This window comes from Halichoerus grypus, chromosome 8 (genome assembly GCF_964656455.1).
Source record: "Halichoerus grypus chromosome 8, mHalGry1.hap1.1, whole genome shotgun sequence".
NCBI lineage: Eukaryota > Metazoa > Chordata > Mammalia > Carnivora > Phocidae > Halichoerus > Halichoerus grypus.
Genome location: NC_135719.1, coordinates 70792563 through 70812947, shown reverse-complemented (window position 1 = coordinate 70812947; position 20385 = coordinate 70792563). Strand labels below are relative to the sequence as shown.

General features: G+C 39.4%; 1 protein-coding gene across 1 annotated transcript in view; it reads left to right on the top strand.

Annotated features, from left to right (window-relative positions):
- KNL1 (kinetochore scaffold 1) overlaps positions 1-20385 on the top strand; it is a 64701-nt gene that overhangs the window by 15801 nt on the left and 28515 nt on the right. Inside the window, exons 5-9 of the mRNA XM_036084253.2 lie at positions 2850-2911; positions 15763-15815; positions 16036-16069; positions 17372-17409; positions 20291-20343. Coding sequence (XP_035940146.2) covers positions 2850-2911; positions 15763-15815; positions 16036-16069; positions 17372-17409; positions 20291-20343 — 240 coding nt within the window. The remainder of the gene's footprint in view (positions 1-2849; positions 2912-15762; positions 15816-16035; positions 16070-17371; positions 17410-20290; positions 20344-20385) is intronic.

The window sequence follows — 20385 nt, the reverse complement described above, 5'->3', positions numbered from 1 at the left end:
TAAGGACATTATGCTAGGTGAAATAAACCAATCACAAAAAGACAAATACGGAGCCCCTGGGTGGCTCAGTCGGTTAAGCATCTGACTCTTGGTTTCAGCTCAGGTCATGCTCTCAGGGTTGTGAGATTGAGCCCCACATCAGGTTCCACACTCAGCGTGGAGTCTGCTTGAGATTCTCTCTCTCCCTCTCCCTCTCCCTCTGCCCTTCCTCCTGCTCTGTCTCTCTCTCTCTCTCTCTAAAAAAAATAAATAAAACTCTGAAAAAAAAAAAAGGCAAATACTTTATGATTCCACTTATGAATTACCTAATCAAATTCATAGAGACCAAAAGTAAAATGGTGGTGCTAGGAGATTGGATGGGGAAAGAGGACTTGTTTAATGGATATGGAGTTGCAGTTTTGCAGGATGAAAAGAGTTCGGAAATTGGTTTCACAACAATGTATACCTACTTAACACTACTGAACTGTACACTTAAAAATGGTTAAGATGTATTATGGTAAATGAAATTAGCTAATCACAGAAGGACAAATACTTCATGATTCCACTTATATAAGGTATCTAAAATGGTCAAAATCATAGAAGCAGAGAGCAGAACATTGGTTGCCAGGGCCATAGAGAAGGGCAAAATGGGGGTTGCTAACAACAGGTATGAAGTTTCAGTTATACAAGGTAAGTTCTAGAAATCTGCTACACAACATTGTGCCTATAGTTAAAAATATTGAATTATACACTTAAAAATTTGTTGAGGGAGTAGATCTAAAGTTAAGAGTTCTGACCACTTTTAAAATAAAAATTAAAAAATTTTTAAAGATTTATTTGAGAGAGGAGGGAAGTGGCAGAGGAAGAAGGAGAGAGAGAATCTCAAGAAGACTCCATGCTGAGCTCTGCAGAGCCCAATGCAGGGCTCACTCTCATGACCCTGAGATCATGACCTGAGCTGAAACCAAGAGTTGGACGCTTAACTGACTGAGCCATCCAGGCACCCCATAAATTAAATTTTAAAAAGTGGTTAAGATGCTAAATTTTGTTATGTGTATTTTACCACAGTTAAATTTTTTTCTTAAATTCTAAAAATAGTATAATAAGTTTACCGTAACAGGCCACATATCACTTGCTTTGTCCCCAGTCTTTCTTCTTCTTTTTTTTTTTTAAATGTTATTTATTTATTTATTTGAGCAGGGGAGAGAGAGAGAGAAAGCAGGGAGAGGGACAGAGGGAGAGGGAAAAGCAGACTCCCAGCTGAGCAGGGAGCCTGAAACGGGGCTTGATCCCAGGATCCTGGGATCATGACCTGAGCTAAAGGCAGACGCTTAATCTACTGAGCTACCCAGGTGCCCCTTAATTTTTCTTAATAACAAAACAATCATTCATTTAAAAGGAGAGAGAAAAAGTAAGGGACAGTAATCAACTTCGTTAAATACATGTTTGTGTTGGTGTGCTTATTACCATTCACATGGAAAATCATATTCATGGGCACCTGGGTGGTTCAGTCGTTAAGTGTCTGCCTTCAGCTCAGGTCATGATCTTGGGGTCCTGGGATTGAGCCCCATGTCAGGCTCCCTGCTCAGCAGGGAGCCTGCTTCTCCCTCTCCCACTCCCCCTGCTTGTGTTCCCTCTCTCCCTGTGTCTCTCCCTGTCAAATAAATAAATAATATCTTAAAAAAAAAAGAAAGAAAATCATGTTTGTTAAGTGCATTGAGATATTTCAGAGAAATAAATAATTACCAAAATTAATAATATCACATTAACTCAGAATAAGACTTGGTCTCTGTCTGTAGTACTTTGGAGACCTAATTCACAGTAGTTTCAGTAAGAATCATACCATAAAAGAAAACAATCAACAAAACTAAAAAGCAACCTATGGAATGAGAGAAGGTATTTGCAAATGACATATCAGATAAAGGGCTAGTATCCAAAATCTATAAAGAACTTAGCAAACTCAACACCCAAAAAGAAAAAATCCCATCAAGAAATGGGCAAAAGACATGAACAGACATTTCTCCAGACACATGAAAATTGCTCAACATCACTCATCCTCAGGGAAATAAAAATCAAAACCACAATGAGATACCACCTCACACCAGTCAGAATGGCTAAAATTAACAACTCAGGAAACAACAGATATTGGGGAGGATGCGGAGAAAGGGGAGCCCTTTACACTGTTGGTGGGAATGCAAACTAGTACAGCTACTTTGGAAAACAGTATGGAGATTCCTCAGAAAGTTAAAAATAGAACTACTCTCTATGACCCAGCAATTGCACTACTAGCTATTTATGCAAAGGATACAAAAATAGTGTTTCAAAGGAGCACATGCACCCCAATGTTTATAGCAGCAATGTTCACAATTGTGAAAATATGGAAAAAACACAAATGTCCATCAACAGTTGAATGGATAAAGAAGATGTGGTACACATGCACGCACAAACACACTGGAATATTAGCCATCAAAAAGAATGAAATCTTGCCATTTGCAATGATGTGGGTGGAACTAGAGGGTACTATGCTAAGCAGAATAAGTCAGTCAGAGAAAGACAAATAACATATGATTTCACTCATGTGGAATTTAAGAAAACATGAACATAGGGAAAGGGAAAGAAAAATAAAATAAGGTAAAAACAGTAAGAGAGGCAAAGCATAAGAGTCTCTTAACTATAGAGAACAAACTGAGGGGAAGTGGGAGGGAATGGGGTAATTGGGTGAAGGGCATTAAGGAGCACTTGAGATAATGAGCACTGGGTGTTATATGCAACTGATAATAACTAAACTCTACTCTGAAACTAATAATACACTCTATGTTAACTAACTTAAAAAAGAAAAAAGAATCATACCATATATTCTCTGCCCTTAGGAATCTAATGCCTTGAGAAATAAGAAAAGCTCTCGTCGAGTCAGCTTTGCAGATACTATAAAGTAAGTTGGAAGGAGGAATGATTAAAATGTTACAGGTAATGATTTTTTGTGTATCAAACCAGGTATGTTGGTAATAACTGACTTGGATAATCTGGGTTTTAATTACATAAGCATTAGAGAATTATTATTAAAAAGTTGTTATTCAGCTTTATGCTTGAGAAACATTGAAAGCATCACCTCTAAAGTCAGAAAAAAAAACAGCTATGTCTTAGCATGGTTAATTTAACATTGTATTGAAGGTGCTAATAAAAGTAGAGGAAGTGGGACTGGGGGGAAAGATGGCGGAGGAGTAGGGGACCCTATTTCAACTGGTCCCAGGAATTGAGCTGGATATCTACCAGACCACTCTGAGCGCCCACGAAACCAGCCTGAGATGTAAGAAGATCTGGATCTCTACAAGCAGAATATTGCAGGCGGTTGGTTTTGAGGTACGAAGCGGGGAGCCGTGATTCTGCGGGCAGATATCAGAGGATAAACGGCAGCGAGAGGGTGCCTGGCCGTGGGGATCCTACACCACCGGTAAGTGACAGCCTCGCGTGCTGGGGACCGGGCACAGACTCACAGACAGGTAGTGGCGGGGAAAGGACTTTAGGGCAGCCCCCGGGGCAGAAACCCAGAGCGGTGGGGTCGCGCGTATGCGCCTGAACTGGGAGCAGCTGGCGGTTTTAGAAGCACAAAGGGCAGAGACGGCCCCGACCTGGAGGCAGGACTAGGAGCGTTGCGGAGGGGCGCACAACCCAGGACGCTGCAGTTTATAGCAGCACGGAGAGAAACGGAGACGGTGTGGCCTGGAGAGCTCACAGAAGAACAGACTGCGATCTCTCTGCTCTGAGGCAGAGGGTTGGAAATGGTCTCGTCTGCTCTGACTCACGGAAGAGATGCAGAAAGCCACCAGGGAAAGCCGCCAGAGAACAAAACCCCAAAGACTGATTCCCGCTGAGCCCATCCCCCACCACAGAGGGGCAGGGCAACTCCGCCCAAACAGGGTTGCCTGAGTAACAGCGCGGCAGGCACCTCCCGCAGAAGACAGGCTGGGAAAACAAGAGGCCAGCAACCCTAAGGTCCCAAGAAAACAGGTGCATCTTGCTTGGGTTCTGGTCAATAATTTGGACTCTATACATTCCCTCAAACACCCATCAACAGAATGACTAGGGGGAGGAGCCCCCCAAAATAGAAAAGACTCAGAGATTATGACTTACATGCTGCAGATTTACAAATGGATGCAGATATAACCAAGATGTCGGAGATGGAATTCAGGCTAGCAGTTGTGAAGACAATGGCTAGAATGGAGAAATCAATTAATGGCAACATAGAGTCTCTAAGGGCAGAAATGAAAGGTGAATTGGCAGAATTTAAAAATGCTATCAATGAGATCCAATCCAATCTAGATAATCTAACAGCTAGGGTAACTGAGGCAGAAGAGCGAATAAGCGACGTGGAAGACAATATAATAGATAAAAAGGGAAAAGAGGAGGCCAGGGAAAAACAACTCAGAATCCATGAAAATAGAATCAGAGAAATAAGTGACACCATGAAGCGTTCCAATGTCAGAATAATTGGAATCCTGGGAGAGAGAGGACTAGAAGATGTATTTGAGCAAATCATAGCTGAGAACTTCCCTAATCTGGGGAATGAAACAAACATTCGCATCCTAGAGGCAGAGAGGACCCCTCCCAAGATCAAGGAAAATAGGCCAACACCCCGGCATGTAATAGTAAAACTTGCAAATCTCAGAACCAAGGAAACCATCTTAAGGGCAGTTAGGGGGAAGAGATTCCTTACGTACAGAGGGAGGAACATCAGAATAACGTCAGACCTATCCACAGAGACCTGGCAAGCCAGAAAGGCCTGGCAAGACATATTCAGGGTACTAAATGAGAAGAACATGCAGCCAAGAATACTTTATCCGGCAAGGCTTTCATTTAGAATGGATGGAGAGATGCAGAGCTTCTACAACCGGCAGAAACTGAAAGAATATGTGACCACTAAGCCGGCCCTTCAAGAAATATTAAGGGGGGTTCTATAAAAGGAGAAAGACCCCAAGAGTGATCTACAACAGAAATTTACAGGGGCATTCTATAAAAACAACGTCTTCACAGGCAACATGGTGACAATTAATTGATATCTTTCAATAATCACTCTCAACGTGAATGACCTAAATACTCCCATAAAACGGCACAGGGTTGCAGATTGGATAAAAAGACAGGACCCATCCGTATGCTGTCTACAAGAGACTTATTTTGAACCTAAAGACACATCCAGATGGAAAGTGAAGGGATGGAGATCCATCTTCCATGCCAGTGGACCTCAAAAGAAAGCTGGGGTAGCAATTCTTATATCAGACAAATTAGATTTTAAACTAAAGTCTGTAACTAGAGACACAGAAGGACACTATATCATTCTTTTTTTTTTTTAAACTTCTTTTTTTTTTTTTTTTAAAGATTTTATTTATTTATTTGACAGAGACAGAGATTGCGAGAGCAGGAACACAAGCAGCGGGAGTGGGAGAGGGAGAAGCAGGCTCTCTGCTGAGCAGGGAGCCCAATGTGGGACTCGATCCCAGGGTCCTGGGATCATGACCTGAGCCGAAGGCAGACGCTTAACGACTGAGCCACCCAGGTGCCCAACACTATATCATTCTTAAAGGGTCTATCTAACAAGAAGATCTAACAATTGTAAATATCTATGCCCCCAACATGGGAGCAGCCATCTACATAAGCCAACTGTTAACCAAAATAAAGAGTCATATTGATAACAATACGTTAATTGTAGGAGACCGCAATACTCCACTCTCAGCAATGGACAGATCATCTAAGCAGAAAATCAACAGGGAAACAAGAGCTTTGAATGATATATTGGACCAGATGTACCACATAGATATTTACAGAACATTCCACCCTAAACCAACAGAATACTTATTCTTCTCGAGCGCACATGGAACTTTCTCCAGAATAGACCACATACTGGGTCACAAATCAGGTCTCAACCGATACCAAAAGATTGAGATTATTCCCTGCATATTCTCAGACCACAATGCTCTAAAACTGGAACTGAATCACAAGAAAAAATTTGGCAGAAATTCAAACACTTGGAAGCTAAAGACCACTCTGCTCAAGAATGTTTGGGTCAACCAGGAAATCAAAGAAGAACTTAAACAATTCATCGAAATCAATGAGAACGAAAACACATCGGTCCAAAACCTATGGTCTACTGCAAAGGCGGTCCTAAGGGGGAAATACATAGCCATCCAAGCCTCACTGAAAAAAATAGAAAAATCCTGAATTCATCAATTAACTCTACGCCTTAAAGAACTAGAGAAAAAGCAACAAACAATGCCTAAGCCACGCATTAGAAGAGAGATAATTAAAATTAGAGCAGAAATCAATGGATTAGAAACCAAAAACACAGTAGATCAGATCAACGAAACTAGAAGTTGGTTCTTTGAAAGAATTAATAAGATCGATAAACCACTGGCCAGACTTATCCAAAAGAAAAAAGAAAGGACCTAAATTAATAAAATTATGAATGAAAGGGGAGAGATCACGACTAACACCAAAGAAATATAAACAATTATTAGAAATTATTATCAACAACTATATGCCAATAAACTGAGCAATCTGGATGAAATGGAGGCCTTCCTGGAAACCTATAAGCTGCCAAGACTGAAATAGGAAGAAATTGACAACCTGAATAGGCCAATAACCAGTAATGAGATTGAAGCAGTGATCAAAAACCTCCCAAAAAACAAGAGTCCAGGGCCTGATGGATTCCCTGGGGAATTCTACCAAACATTCAAAGAAGAAATAATACCTATTCTACTGAAACTGTTTCAAAAAATAGAAACAGAAGGAAAACTTCCAAACTCATTCTATGAGGCCGGCATTACCTTAATCCTCAAACCAGGCAAAGACCCCATCAAAAAGGAGAATTTCAGACCGATATCCCTGATGAATATGGATTCCAAAATCCTCAACAAAATCCTAGCTAATAGGATCCAACAATACATTAAAAGGATCATCCACCACGACCAAGTGGGATTTATCCCCGGGATGCAAGGGTGGTTCAACATTCGCAAATCAATCAATGTGATAGAACACATTAATAAGAGGAGGGAGAAGAACCATATGGTCCTCTCAATTGATGCAGAAAAAGCATTTGACAAAATACAATATCCTTTCCTGATTAAAACTCTTCAGAGTATAGGGATAGAGGGAACATTCCTCAAGTTCATCAAATCCATCTATGAAAAACCCACAGCGAATATCATCCTCAATGGGGAAAAGCTGAGAGCCTTTCCCTTAAGATTAGGAACACGTCAAGGATGCCCACCCTTGCCACTGTTTTTCAACATAGTAATAGAAGTCCTAGCAACAGCAATCAGACAACAAAAAGAAATAAAAGGTATTCAAATTGGCAAAGAAGAAGTCAAACTCTCTCTTTTCGCAGATGACATGATACTTTATGTGGAAAACCCAAAAGACTCCACCCCCAAATTACTAGAACTCATCCAGCAATTCAGTAATGTGGCAGGATACAAAATCAATGCACAGAAATCAGTTGCTTTCTTATACACTAACAACGCAACTGTAGAAAGAGAAATTAGAGAAATGATTCCATTTACAATAGCACCAAAAACCGTAAGATACCTCGGAATAAACCTAACCAAGACGTAAAGGATCTATACTCTAGGAACTACAAAACACTCATGAAAGAAATTGAAGAAGACACAAAAGATGGAAAAATATTCCATGCTTATGGATCGGAAGAATAAACATTGTTAAAATGTCTATGCTACCCAGAGCAATCTATACCTTCAGTGCCATCCCGATCAAAATTCCAATGACATTTTTCAAAGTGCTGGAACAAACAATCCTAAAATTTGTATGGAATCAGAAAAGACCCCGAATCGCCAAGGAAATGTTGAAAAAGAAAAACAAAGCTGGGGGCATCACATTGCCCGATTTCAAGCTATATTACAAAGCTGTGATCACCAAGACAGCATGGTACTGGCACAAAAACAGACATATAGACCAATGGAACAGAGTAGAGAGCCCAGATATGGACCCTCAACTCTATGGTCAAACAATCTTTGACAAAGCAGGAAAAAACATGCAATGGAAAAAAGACAGTCTCTTCAATAAATGGTGCTGGGAAAATTGGACAGCCACATGCAGAAGAATGAAACTCGACCATTCTCTAACACCATTCACAAAGATAAACTCAAAATGGATGAAAGACCTCAATGTGAGACAGGAATCCATCCAAATCCTAGAGGAGAACATAGGCAGTAATCTCTTTGACATCGGCCAGAGCAACTTCTTTCAAGATTCATCTCCAAAAGCTAGTGAAACAAAAGCAAAAATGAACTTTTGGGACTTCATCAAGATAAAAAGCTTCTGCACAGCAAAGGAAATAGTCAGCAAAACAAAGAGGCAACCCATAGAATGGGAGAAGATATTTGTAAATGACACTACAGATAAAGGGCTGGTATCCAAGATCTATAAAGAACTTCTCAAACTCAACACCCAAAAAACAAATAATCAAGTCAAAAAGTGGGCAGAAGATATGAAAAGACACTTCTCTGAAGAAGACATACAAATGGCTAACAGACACATGAAAAAGTGCTCATCATCATTAGCCATCAGGGAAATCCAAATCAAAACCACATTGAGATACCACCTTACACCAGTTAGAATGGCAAAAATGGACAGGGAAAGAAACAACAAATGTTGGAGAGGTTGTGGAGAAAGGGGAACCCTCTTACACTGTTGGTGGGAATGCAAGTTGGTACAGCCACTTTGGAAAACAGTGTGGAGGTTCCTCAAAAATTTAGAAATAGAGCTACCCTATGACCCAGCAATTGCACTCCTGGGTATTTACCCCAAAGACACAGATGTAGTGAAAAGCAGGGCCATATGCACCCCAATGTTCATAGCAGCAATGTCCGCAATAGCCAAACTGTGGAAAGAGCCGAGATGCCCTTCAACAGATGAATGGATAAAGAAGATGTGGTCCATATATACAATGGAATATTACTCAGCCATCAGAAAGGATGAATACCCAACTTTTACATCAACATGGATGGGACTGGAGGAGATTATGCTAAGTGAAATAAGTCAAGCAGAGAAAGTCAATTATCATACGGTTTCACTTATTTGTAGAACATAAGGAATAGCATGGAGGACATTAGGAGAAGGAAGGGAAAAATGGGGGGGCAGGAATTGGAGGGAGAGATGAACCATGGGAGACTATGGACTCTGAGAAACAAACAGGGTTTTAGAGGGGAGGGGGGATTGGTTAGCCCGGTGATGGGTATTAAGGAGGGCACGTACTGCATGGAGCACTGGGTGTTATTTGAAAACAATGGATCGTGGATCACCACATCAAAAACCAATGATGTATCATATGGTGACTAACATAACATAATAAAATTAAAAAAAAAAAGTAACCAACAACAACAACAACAAAAAATAGAGTAAGTGGAGTTCTAAAGATTGGAAAGATGGGGGTAAATCTATTACGTTATGCAAATTAGATGCTTGTATATTTGGAAAATATAAGAATATCAAGTGAGGTGTGCCTGACTGGCTCAGTCGTTAAGTGTCTGCCTTCAGCTCAGGTCATGATCCCAGGGTTCTGGGATCGAGCCCCGCATCAGACTCCCTGCTCAGCAGGGAGTCTGCTTCTCCCTCTCCCACTCCCCCTGCTTGTGTTCCCTCTCTCACTGTATCTCTCTCTGTCAAATAAATAAATAAATCTTTAAAAAAAAAATCAGTTGAGGGGCGCCTGGGTGGCTCAGTTGGTTGGGCGACTGCCTTCGGCTCAGGTCATGATCCTGGAGTCCCTGGATCAAGTCCCACATCGGGCTCCCTGCTCGGCAGGGAGTCTGCTTCTCCCTCTGACCCTCCCCCCTCTCATGTGCTGTCTCTCTCATTCTCTCTCTCTCAAATAAATAAATAAAATCTATAAAAAAAATAAAATAAAATAAAAATAAAAATAAAAAAAATATCAGTTGAAATACCTGTACAGACAATAAGCAGCAGGATACAAAAATAATATATGAAAATTGGTATATTTCCTATATATAAATAATAACCAGATAGAAGATAAATACCTTTTCCCCCCATTGTGTTATATTTTGTTTCTATGTATTTAATAATAAAAGCATATAAAGGATAAACCATTACTGAAGGATACTAAAAAATTGCGCAAATGGAGTTATAACAATTTTCTGAATAAAAAGATACAACATCGCTAGGGGCTCCCTGTTCAGCAGGAAGCCTGCTTCCTCCTCTCCCTCTGCCCCTCACCCCTGCTCGTGCTCTCTCTCTCTCGCTTGCTCTGCTCTCTCTCTCAAATAAATAAATAAAATCTTTAAAAAAAAAAAAGATTCAACATCGCAAAGATGTTACTTTTCCCTAAATTAATATATTAATTTACTTTTTTACTTTAAATTTTAAAGATTTTATTTATTTGAGAATGAGCATGAGCTAGAGTGCACAAGCAGGGGGAGCAGCAGAGCGAGAGAGAGAGAAGCAGACTCCCCACTGAGCAGGGAGCCCAGTGCAGGGCTCTATCTCAGGACCCTGAGATCATGACCTGAGCCGAAGGCAGCTGCTTAGCCCCTGAACCACCCAGGTGCCCTTAGTTTTTTAAAGATTTATTGATTTATTTTAGAGAGAGAGTGTGTACGAGTGGGAGGAGAGGCAGAGGGAGAGGGGAAGCAGATGCCACGTGGAGTGGAGAGACCAATGTGAGACTCAGTCTCACAACCCTGAGATCATGACCTGAACCAAAACGAAGAGTCAGGTGCTTAACTGACTGAGCTACCAAGGTGCCCCAATTTATTAATTTAATTCTTATATATATTGTTTTCATGATTATTTTCTTGATGTTCAGCAGTATATTTGTATTTCTTCACTGATTCAAGAGTTGTTTAATAGGGGCGCCTGGGTGGCTCAGTCATTAAGCGTCTGCCTTCGGCTCAGGTCATGATCCCAGGGTCCTGGGATCGAGCCCCACATCGGGCTCCCTGCTCAGCGGGAAGTCTGCTTCTCCCTCTCCCACTCCCCCTGCTTGTGTTCCCTCTCTTGCTGTCTGTGTCTGTCAAATAAATAAATAAAATCTTAAAAAAAAAAAAAAAGTTGTTTAATAGAGAATTTTAAAATAGCCAAGTGGTAAGGGTATTTTGTTGTCATTAATTTTTAGTTTTATTGCAGTCAGAGAATGTTAATCTGTATTATTTTGTTTTTATTAAAATTTTTTTAATAAAAAATGAATTTTTGTAAATGATCCATAGGTATTTAAAAAGAAGATATTTTGTATTTTAGGGTGTAGAGTTTGATATATATCAATTATATCTACCTTATACCTTATGTTATTTGGAACTTCTATAATCTTAAATTTTATTCAGTTTAATCTGCATGAATTATGAGAGGTAAATTAGTGTCCTGTTGATACTGTATCTCACTCTCTCTCTTTATATTTCCAATAGTTTTTCTTTATGAGTATTGATTCTGTATGTTCATCGGTACATAGTCATAATTGTTATGTCTTCATTCAGAATTGTACTTTCTAGGGCACCTGCATGGCTCAGTCAGTTAAGTGTGTGACTTCGGCTCAGGTCATGATCTTGGGGTCCTGGGATCCAGCCCTGTGTGAGCCTGCTGTGAGCTCCATGCTCAGTGGGGAGTCTTCTTGTTCCTCTGTGTCCTCCCCCCGACTCGTGTTCTCTCTCAAATAAATAAATAAAATATTTAAAAATAATAATAATGATAAATTAAAAAAATAAGTATGGGCACCTGTGTGGCTCAGTCAGTTGTGTCCGACTCTTGCTCTTGGCTCAGGTCTTGATCTCAGTCTTATGTTGTGAGTTCAAGCCCCATGTTGGGTTCCTTGCTGAGAATGGAGCCTACTAAATAAGTAAGTAAGTATAATCCAAACTCTTTATGTTTTACCAAGAAGATTAAAGCCAGGGACGTGACATGACTTTCCCGAGATAATGTAAGTAGTGACAGAACCACAGTTGTTTAATATAGGTCTCCTGACTCCTAGTCTACTGCTTTTTCCACTACTTCTGATAGACTTTCCCAAATACTATTAAACCTAGTCCACCCTTTCCTTTCCTGGGATATAATCTACTCATTATGCTTACTTTCCTAAAATGGCTCTTGGATATTAAAAGGAATTTCAGGTTCAAAACCAAAAAAACTGAACAGTTCTGGCTTATTACTAAATAGTCCCTAGTTTAAGTCATTTAACAGAGCATCAGCTTCCTCCTTTTTTTAGGATGGAAATAATAGTTCTTACATATCTCATATCTCATAGTATTGCATGGCCAAAATAAGATAGTGTATGTTATCACAAATAGTGTCAATTTAAGTAATATTGAACAATGTATGAGTGATGTTTCAAAAAAATTATCTTTGTTAAATAGATTAATTGAAAAAGAATTACAGGATTCTAGATGTAGAAACATGCATAGTAAAAGCACTCTTTAATAATTCCCAGCTCACTGAATTGTTAGAATTAACCTATATTTTCCATTCCCCTTGTAAAGTATACTGATATCTATAGCACAAAGAATGTTCTTTCCTGTCCATAAACTTTAGATCCGGAGAGTCAATTGGTAGGCTTACCAAGAAGTACTTGTCTTGTTTATCTAGTTGAAGTTGTTGTAATTGCATAATTTAATTTAATATTGCATAAACTGATGAAAATGAGTTCAAAGATAAAGATACTTATTTCTATGAAAATTGTAATGAACAGCACGGAAAACTTTGATAAAGGTGAATTTATTTTATTTTATTTTTTATTTTTATTTTTTTTAAAGATTTTATTTATTTATTTGACAGAGAGAGAGAGCACATGAGAGGGGGGAGGGTCAGAGGGAGAAGCAGACTCCCTGCTGAGCAGGGAGCCCGATGCGGGACTCGATCCCGGGACTCCAGGATCATGACCTGAGCCGAAGGCAGTCGCCGAACCAACTGAGCCACCCAGGCGCCCAAGGTGAATTTATTTTAAAAAATTCTTTCAAGGGATGCCTGGGTGGCTCAGTCGGTTCGGCAGCTGCCTTCGGCTGGGGCCATGATTCCGGGGTCTTGGGATCGAGCCCCGCATTGGGCTCCCTGCTCAGCGGGGAGCCTGCTTCTCCCTCTCCCTCTGTCTGCTGCTCCCCCTGGTGTGCTCTCTCTCTCTCTCTCTCTCTGTCAAATAGATGAATAAAATCTTAAAAAAAAAAACAAAAAACTTCTGGGCACCTGGGTGGCTTAGTTGTTAAGCATCTGCCTTCGGTTCAGGTCATGATCTCGGGGTCCTGGGATCGAGCTCCACATAGGGCTCCCTGCTCCACGGGAAGCCTGCTTCTCCTTCTCCCACTCCCCCTGCTTGTATTCCCTCTCTTGCTGTGTCTCCCTCTGTCAAATAAATAAATAAAATCTTAAAATAAAATAAAAATTTGGTATGGCTGAGACAACCATGGGGAAATCTTTCATGAAAATCTAGGAGTCTGCAGGTCATGATCCTGGAGTCCCTGGATCGAGTCCCGTGTCGGGCTCCCTGCTCTGCAGGGAGTCTGCTTCTCCCTCTGACCCTCCCCCCTCTCATGTGCTCTCTCTCATTCTCTCTCTCTCAAATAAATAAATAAAAATCTTAAAAAAAAAAAAAAAATCTAGGAGTCTGTGTTCATATTACTTGAAAGTTTCTTTGTCTGGACGCTTGGGTGGCTCAGTCGGTTAAGCGTCTGCCTTCAGCTCAGGTCATGATCCTGGGGTCCTGGGATCGAGTCCTGCATCGGGCTCCTTGCTCAGCGGGGAGCCTGCTTCTCCCTCTGCCTGCTGCTCACCCTGCTTGTGCCCTCTCTCTCTGTGTCAAATAAATAAAATCTTTAAAAAAAAAAAAAGTTTTTTGGGGCGCCTGGGTGGCTCAGTTGGTTAAGCGACTGCCTTCGGCTCAGGTCATGATCCTGGAGTCCTGGGATCGAGTCCCACATCGGACTCCCTGCTCAGCAGGGAGTCTGCTTCTCCCTCTGACCCTCCCCCCTCTCATGCTCTCTCTATCTCATTCTCTCTCTCAAATAAATAAATAAATTTAAAAAAAAAAAAAGTTTTTTTTATTCCACTTTATAAATACACTAAAATTGTACCAGTAGATCCACTCAAAAGTAAAGTCCTCAGATTGACATTCAGAGATTTGCAAATTAAAATCTACTTATGTGTTTTAATTTTTTTTAATATTTAAGTTATGTAGGTATCAGTTAAGATTCCTTATTTTAAGTGGTTTTTTTTTTTTTTTTTGATTAATGGACCAACTACTGATCCAGCTCATATTGAATAAAAAGGCTTCTATTCTATTGTAAATGATTTGAAGAAAAGTTTTCAAGTATAGCTTTGTAGTTATAAGCTCAGGTTTTGAAGTCAGACAGATTTGGGTTTGCATTTTGGTTTTGCCACTTACTGGGTATATGACCCTGGGACTTACTTAAACTTTATGACCTTCAATATCTACATCTGTAAAATAACATGATAATTGTTATAATCATTAAAAATGTATATAAAGAACAGAATGCTTGTCACACAGTATGTATGCAAATGTTCACTGCTTTTTTGTAATTGAAACTAAATTTTCTTTTTAAGATTTTATTTATTTATTTGAAAGAGAGAGAGCAGGAGCCGGGCCAAGAGGAGCAGAGGGAGAGGGAGAAGCAGGCTCCCCACTGAGCAGGGAGCCTGATGTGGGGCTCAATCCCAGGGCCCTGGGATCATGACCCGAGCCAAAAGTAGATGTTTAACTGACTGAGCCATGCAGGTGCCCCTGTAATTGAAACTAAATTTTCTTTCTTATTAAGACTAGGTTCTCAATAATGAATGATACTTAATATTAGAACAAAAATGAACTAGCCAGATTCTTTAAGGCAGATATCAAATGCTGCTTCTCCAGAAGCTTAATCATCCCAATCAAAAGAGATCCCTTCCTCTGGAGTCCATGTCCCCTTATCTGAACTGTTAATAACAAAAGTTTATAATCATTGTTCCAGCTCTACTTACAGTGAAAACTCCTTGAGGTCAAGGATCATATATCAGACTCTAGTATATAGCATCAAGTATATAGTGGTGCTTAATAAATGTTTCGTTGAATAGAGTGAATATTTTAGGTTATTGAGAGGGATAAAATAATGATTTTTGTCAGAGTTCATTAAAAACAACATTTTAATGTTAAATGCATTTTGGCATTTGAAATATTAATAGTACATGATGTAGCAAAGAGGAAGCTGAAATCAGTTATCTTTATCTCAAAACAGACTATAAATTAACACCATAGGGTTCTAATTGAAAATGCAGATTTTCAGGACACCTGAGTGGCTCAGTTGTTAAGCGTCTGCCTTCAGCTCAGGTCATGATCCCAGACTGCTGGGATCAAGCCCCGCATCGGGCTCTCTGCTCAGCGGGAAGCCTGCTTCTCCCTCTCCCACTTCCCCTGCTTGTGTTCCCTCTCTCGCTGTCTTTCTTTCTCTCTGTCAAATAAATGCATAAAATCTTAAAAAAAAAAAATTGCAGATTTTCATGGGTGCCTGGGTGGCTCAGTGTGTTAAGCATCAGACTCTTGGTTTCGGCTCAGGTTATGATCTCACGGCCTGAGACAGCCCAGCTCAGAGCCACAAGCCACCAGGTTGGGCTCCGCGCTCAGCAGGGAATCCGCTTGTCCGTCCCCAACCCCAACCCCTCCTCCCTGTCTCCCCATTCCCCCCCACCCCCGCACCAGCCCGCCACTGCTCATGCCCCCATCCAGAATAAATAAATAAAATCTTTTTTTTTAAATTGCAGATTTTCAGTAATCTTCATTTTCTTTTCTAGAGTATTCCAGACAGAGTCTCATATGAAAATAGTAAGAAAGTCAGAAATTGCAGGTAAATCTGTTTTCTATTAAATTTTGCTGTGGCTATCTAACCAGGTGATTGATAAAACTGTCTATCTTATTGCTTAAAAAGTATAGCTTGAGCCATGGGGTCAGAAAGTAAGGTGGGTAGTTAGTAATTTATTTTTTTTAATTGTTAATGTTCATATGCAATTTTTCTAATGCTTTATCAGTGTATCCTTGAACAAATTTAATTTTTATTTTATTTTTAGAAACAGAAGCGGGAGAAAATGTTCTGTTTATACAGTAAGTAAAGAAAATGTGATTCAAATTATATTTTAAAAGCTGTTTATTCCTATCAAATGCAGTGTTTATTTTTTAAATATTTTATTCATTTGAGAGAGAGAGAGAGCACAATCAGAGGGAGCGGCAGAGGGAGAGGGGGAAGCAGGCTCCCCACTGAGCAGGGAGCAGGGACCCAGGACTTCAGCTTGGGTCATGATCTCAGGGTCCTGGGATCGAGCCTCATATCCAGTTCTCAGCAGGGAGTCTGCTTGTCCTTCTCCCTCTGCCCCTCCCTCCCGCAAATAAATAGAACTTAAAAAAAAAAGAATATAGGTAAAAAGTCGCTCTTTGCTAGTGGATATAAACTGAAGAAGGCAGTTGGCAGTATCATTCAAAATTTTAAATACACATGCCCTTTGACTCAGTAATTTCATGTCTGGGAATTTATTTCAAGATACTTGTAAATGTTTAAAACGAACATATAAGGTTATTTGCTGCAGCATTTATTGTAATAGCAAAGGAGGTAAAAGATCCTAAGGATCTATCAGGGACTGGTTAAATAAATTCTAAATTTTCCATGTAATTGACTACTCTTGAGCTGGAAAAAAAGATTCTTTTTATATACTGATTCAGAAGATTCTCTAAGCTTAGGCTCCTCACAGTTAACCACCGCTGAGTGTGGAGCCCAGCATGGGGCTTGAACTCAACAACCCTGAGATCAAGACCTGAGCTGAGATCAAGAGTCAGATGCTTAACTGACTGAGCCACTCAGGCACCCTGATAATTTTAGATGTCTTTGCAGAAACTTAAATGTATATCCAAGTGCATGTTTATCTTTAGTTTTTGTTTTTAACAAGACAAAAATGAGAACACTTAATAATATGTCTGATAACACTTTCCATGTTGTTACATATAGATATACCTCAGTCTTTCATAATTTGTTGTATGTTTGCATCAGCATTTAGTCAGCTCCCTGTTGATGGACATTTGGGTTGTTTTCTTTTATTTGCTTTTTTTTAAGGCTAAATCTCTAGATAATGAGTTGCTTTGTAGGTTGTTCTTTAAAAAAAAACAACAGCATATATTAAGCATATTTTTATAGTATCCTTGAAATTAACAAAGCCTTAAGACCAATCTGAAAAGGTTCCTTTGACTGCCTTGTAATTTTTTTCTGCCAGAGTTAGATGAGTCTTTTTAAAGATGTCATTGTATTTTTCTGACAGTCACCCTTTGAAAACCTTTCACCTTCCCTACTCTTTCAAATGTTATGATTCTTGATCATTGTTTGGGATATAGATTTTTAAAATACTTTTTAATTTTTAGGAATAAGAATCCAGAAGATAACTACTATGAGATTACTGGTGAGTATGACCAGAATACTTTTCTTACCACATAACTTTCTCTTCAGCCAAATTTCGGACAGAGTAATGTGTAAAAGAACTTTGGAAAAAAATGTAAAGAGCTCTGTTCTTTATACAAAATCCTCAATATGAAATTTCACAAATATGCTATGATTTCTGCCAGACCTGCTGTTCCACTTGTTTTCTCTATTTTGGATTCCCACTCACTCATTCATTCAAGTCAGAAATTGAGTCATTTTTGAACTTTTTCCTCATTCTCTATATCCATTTGTCTTCACTCTCTATTCTTTCTCTTAAATATCTTGCAAATCTTTTACCTCCTCTCTGTTCCTTCTGCCACTGTTTGAGTTCAAATCTTCATTATTCATTATTCTTTCAGGGGCTATTGTATTTAGTTTCTTATCCCTATAATCCATTCTACATATTTCTAAATCTGATATTACCTCCCAACTTAAAATTTTTCAATGACACTTTTTTGCTTACAGGATAAAACCCACATTCTTTGGCATAGACTTTGAAGGCTCTTTAAAATTTGGCTTGACTTCTCCTACCTTATCTCTTGCCCTTTATAGATATGCTCTAGCCCATGAAGAAGTATTAATAGATCCCCATGTTGACTTTTTTTCTGGGTATCCATTTGTTTCTTCTCTCTGAAGTGCCCTTCCTACTCCAAGTTGCCTATTAGTCTTCTCATTTTTCACCTAACTTAGTTTTTCACTTAGGTTAACTTCAGTGCTATTCAATGTAGCCAGTCCAGGGTGCCTGGCTGGCTCAGTTGGTGGAACATGCAACCCTTGATCTCAGGGTTGTGAGTTTGAGCTCCACATTGGGTGTAGAGATTACTTAAAAATAAAATCTTAATAAAAAAACAAACAAAGTAGCTAGCCCTCAAACTGTTAATAATCCATGACATAAACGGAACTTGCACTAGAATGTAAACCAACTATGGCAGTAAACTACTGTTTAGTTAGCTGACATTTTTTTCTTAGCAAAGCTTTCTTGATGAAAGAAATATCACATGATTTACATTGGCTGCAAGCTCCTTATTTCATCATGAATTGGTAACAAGCAGTTCACAGACTGGCACCACACATCAAGTTGTACTGGCTTAAATGGAGCCTTTTCTGACAAAACCAAGGAGTCACTCTGTCCTGTAATGGTTTAATACCCCTTTTATTTCTGAGTCTTTTGTAGAATTTATCATATTGTATTTTAGGTATTTCCTTCTGGCTCCTTAATTAAACTGGGAACTCTGAGTCCAGAAGTTTTGTGTTCTTTGTGCCTTAGTAGGTAGTTGAGTTTTGGGGCACATAATAAGTTCTGAGTAAATATTTGTTGGATAAGTGAATGAAAGCTTGATATATAAGTAAGATTTTTAACAAAAAGCCTATAATTACTTCATATTCAATCAAGGTTGCCATAAACTCTTTAAAATGTTTCAAAGATTTTTGTGATGAGCACTGGGTGTTGTATGGAAGTGTTGAATCACTGTATTGTACATATGAAACTAATATTACACTGTATGTTAACCAGAATTTAAATAAAAGCTTTTTAAAAATGTTCTAGAGATTTGCCTTTAAACTTAAATATTATAAAAATGTATTTCCTGTTTTATTACAGCATCTTCAATCCCTTCCTTATTTCCAAAGTCCATCTAATCTTTATATTTCAATTCTAAAGTGTCCTGAGTCTAATCCTTTATTTCCATTCTCATTTTCTCTTACCCAAACAGAAATTCTCATCCTGTTTGTATCTGTACTATTACAGCAGCTCCTCACTGGTTCATCTTCTCTTAAATCTACTTTTTTCTCCTTCTCTGGAGTTATTTTTATAAAATGCACATCTCATCATGGTAACATCTAGATTCCTTAACATAGAATAAAAGATGCTTCAAAATCTTACTCTAACATTTCAGTCTCATGAATTGGTACTCTTTACCATGTAACCTCTACTATACAGGGAATAAAAATAAAGAAGTAAAGGGTAAAAAAAGTAGTCCAAACTTTCCACCTTTAAAATCACCACATTCTAGGGGTGCCTGGGTGGCTCAGTCGTTAAGCTTCTGCCTTCTGCTCAGGTCATGATCCCAGGGTCCTGGGATCGAGCCCCGCATCGGGCTCCCTGCTCGGCGGGAAGCCTGCTTCTCCCTCTCCCACTCCCCCTGTTTGTGTTCCCTCTCTCGCTGTCTCTCTCTCTGTCAAATAAATAAATAAAATCTTTAAAATAAATAAATAAATAAATAAAATCACCACATTCTAAAAATATTTCAGTCACGTAGAGTATACAATAATCACAGATCTCTCTGTCCCTAAAATGGGACAATTATAAGTTGTTGTTGTTTTTTTTTTTAAGATTTATTTAGGGGTGCCTGGGTGGCTCAGTTGGTTAAGGTCTCACTTCGGCTCAGGTCATGGTCTCAGGGTCCTGGGATCGAGCCCCACATCAGGCTCCATGCTCAACAGGGACTGCTTCTTCCTCTCCCTCTGCCCTTCCCTTCACTCATGCTTTCTCTCAAATGAAATCTTTTTTTAAACATAAAATATTTATTTAAGAGAGAGAGAGCACACAGGGTGAAGGGCAGAGGGAGAGGTAGAGAAGCAGACTCCCCACAGTGTGCGGAGCCCAACGTGGGGCTCAATCTCAAGACCCTGAAATCAGGACCCGAGCCGAAATCAAGAGTTGAAGACTTAACCCACTGAGCACCAAGGGACAATTAGAAGTCTTAATGAAATTTAATACCTCAGTCCTTATGAAGGGCTTAGTAACTGATAAAACTTCAATAAATTCTCATAAATGATCAAGAACCTAAGGAAAGAAAAATCAGGCTCTTGGTGATACGTATTTTTGCTATTGACTGTAGTTTTTTCATCTTTCTCAATAGGGATGAACACACTGCTTTGTGCTCCCATTCAGACCCAGATGCAACAGAGAGAGGTATGAGTTCATGCACATGCCTTTTATTTTATTCTCCCTTAT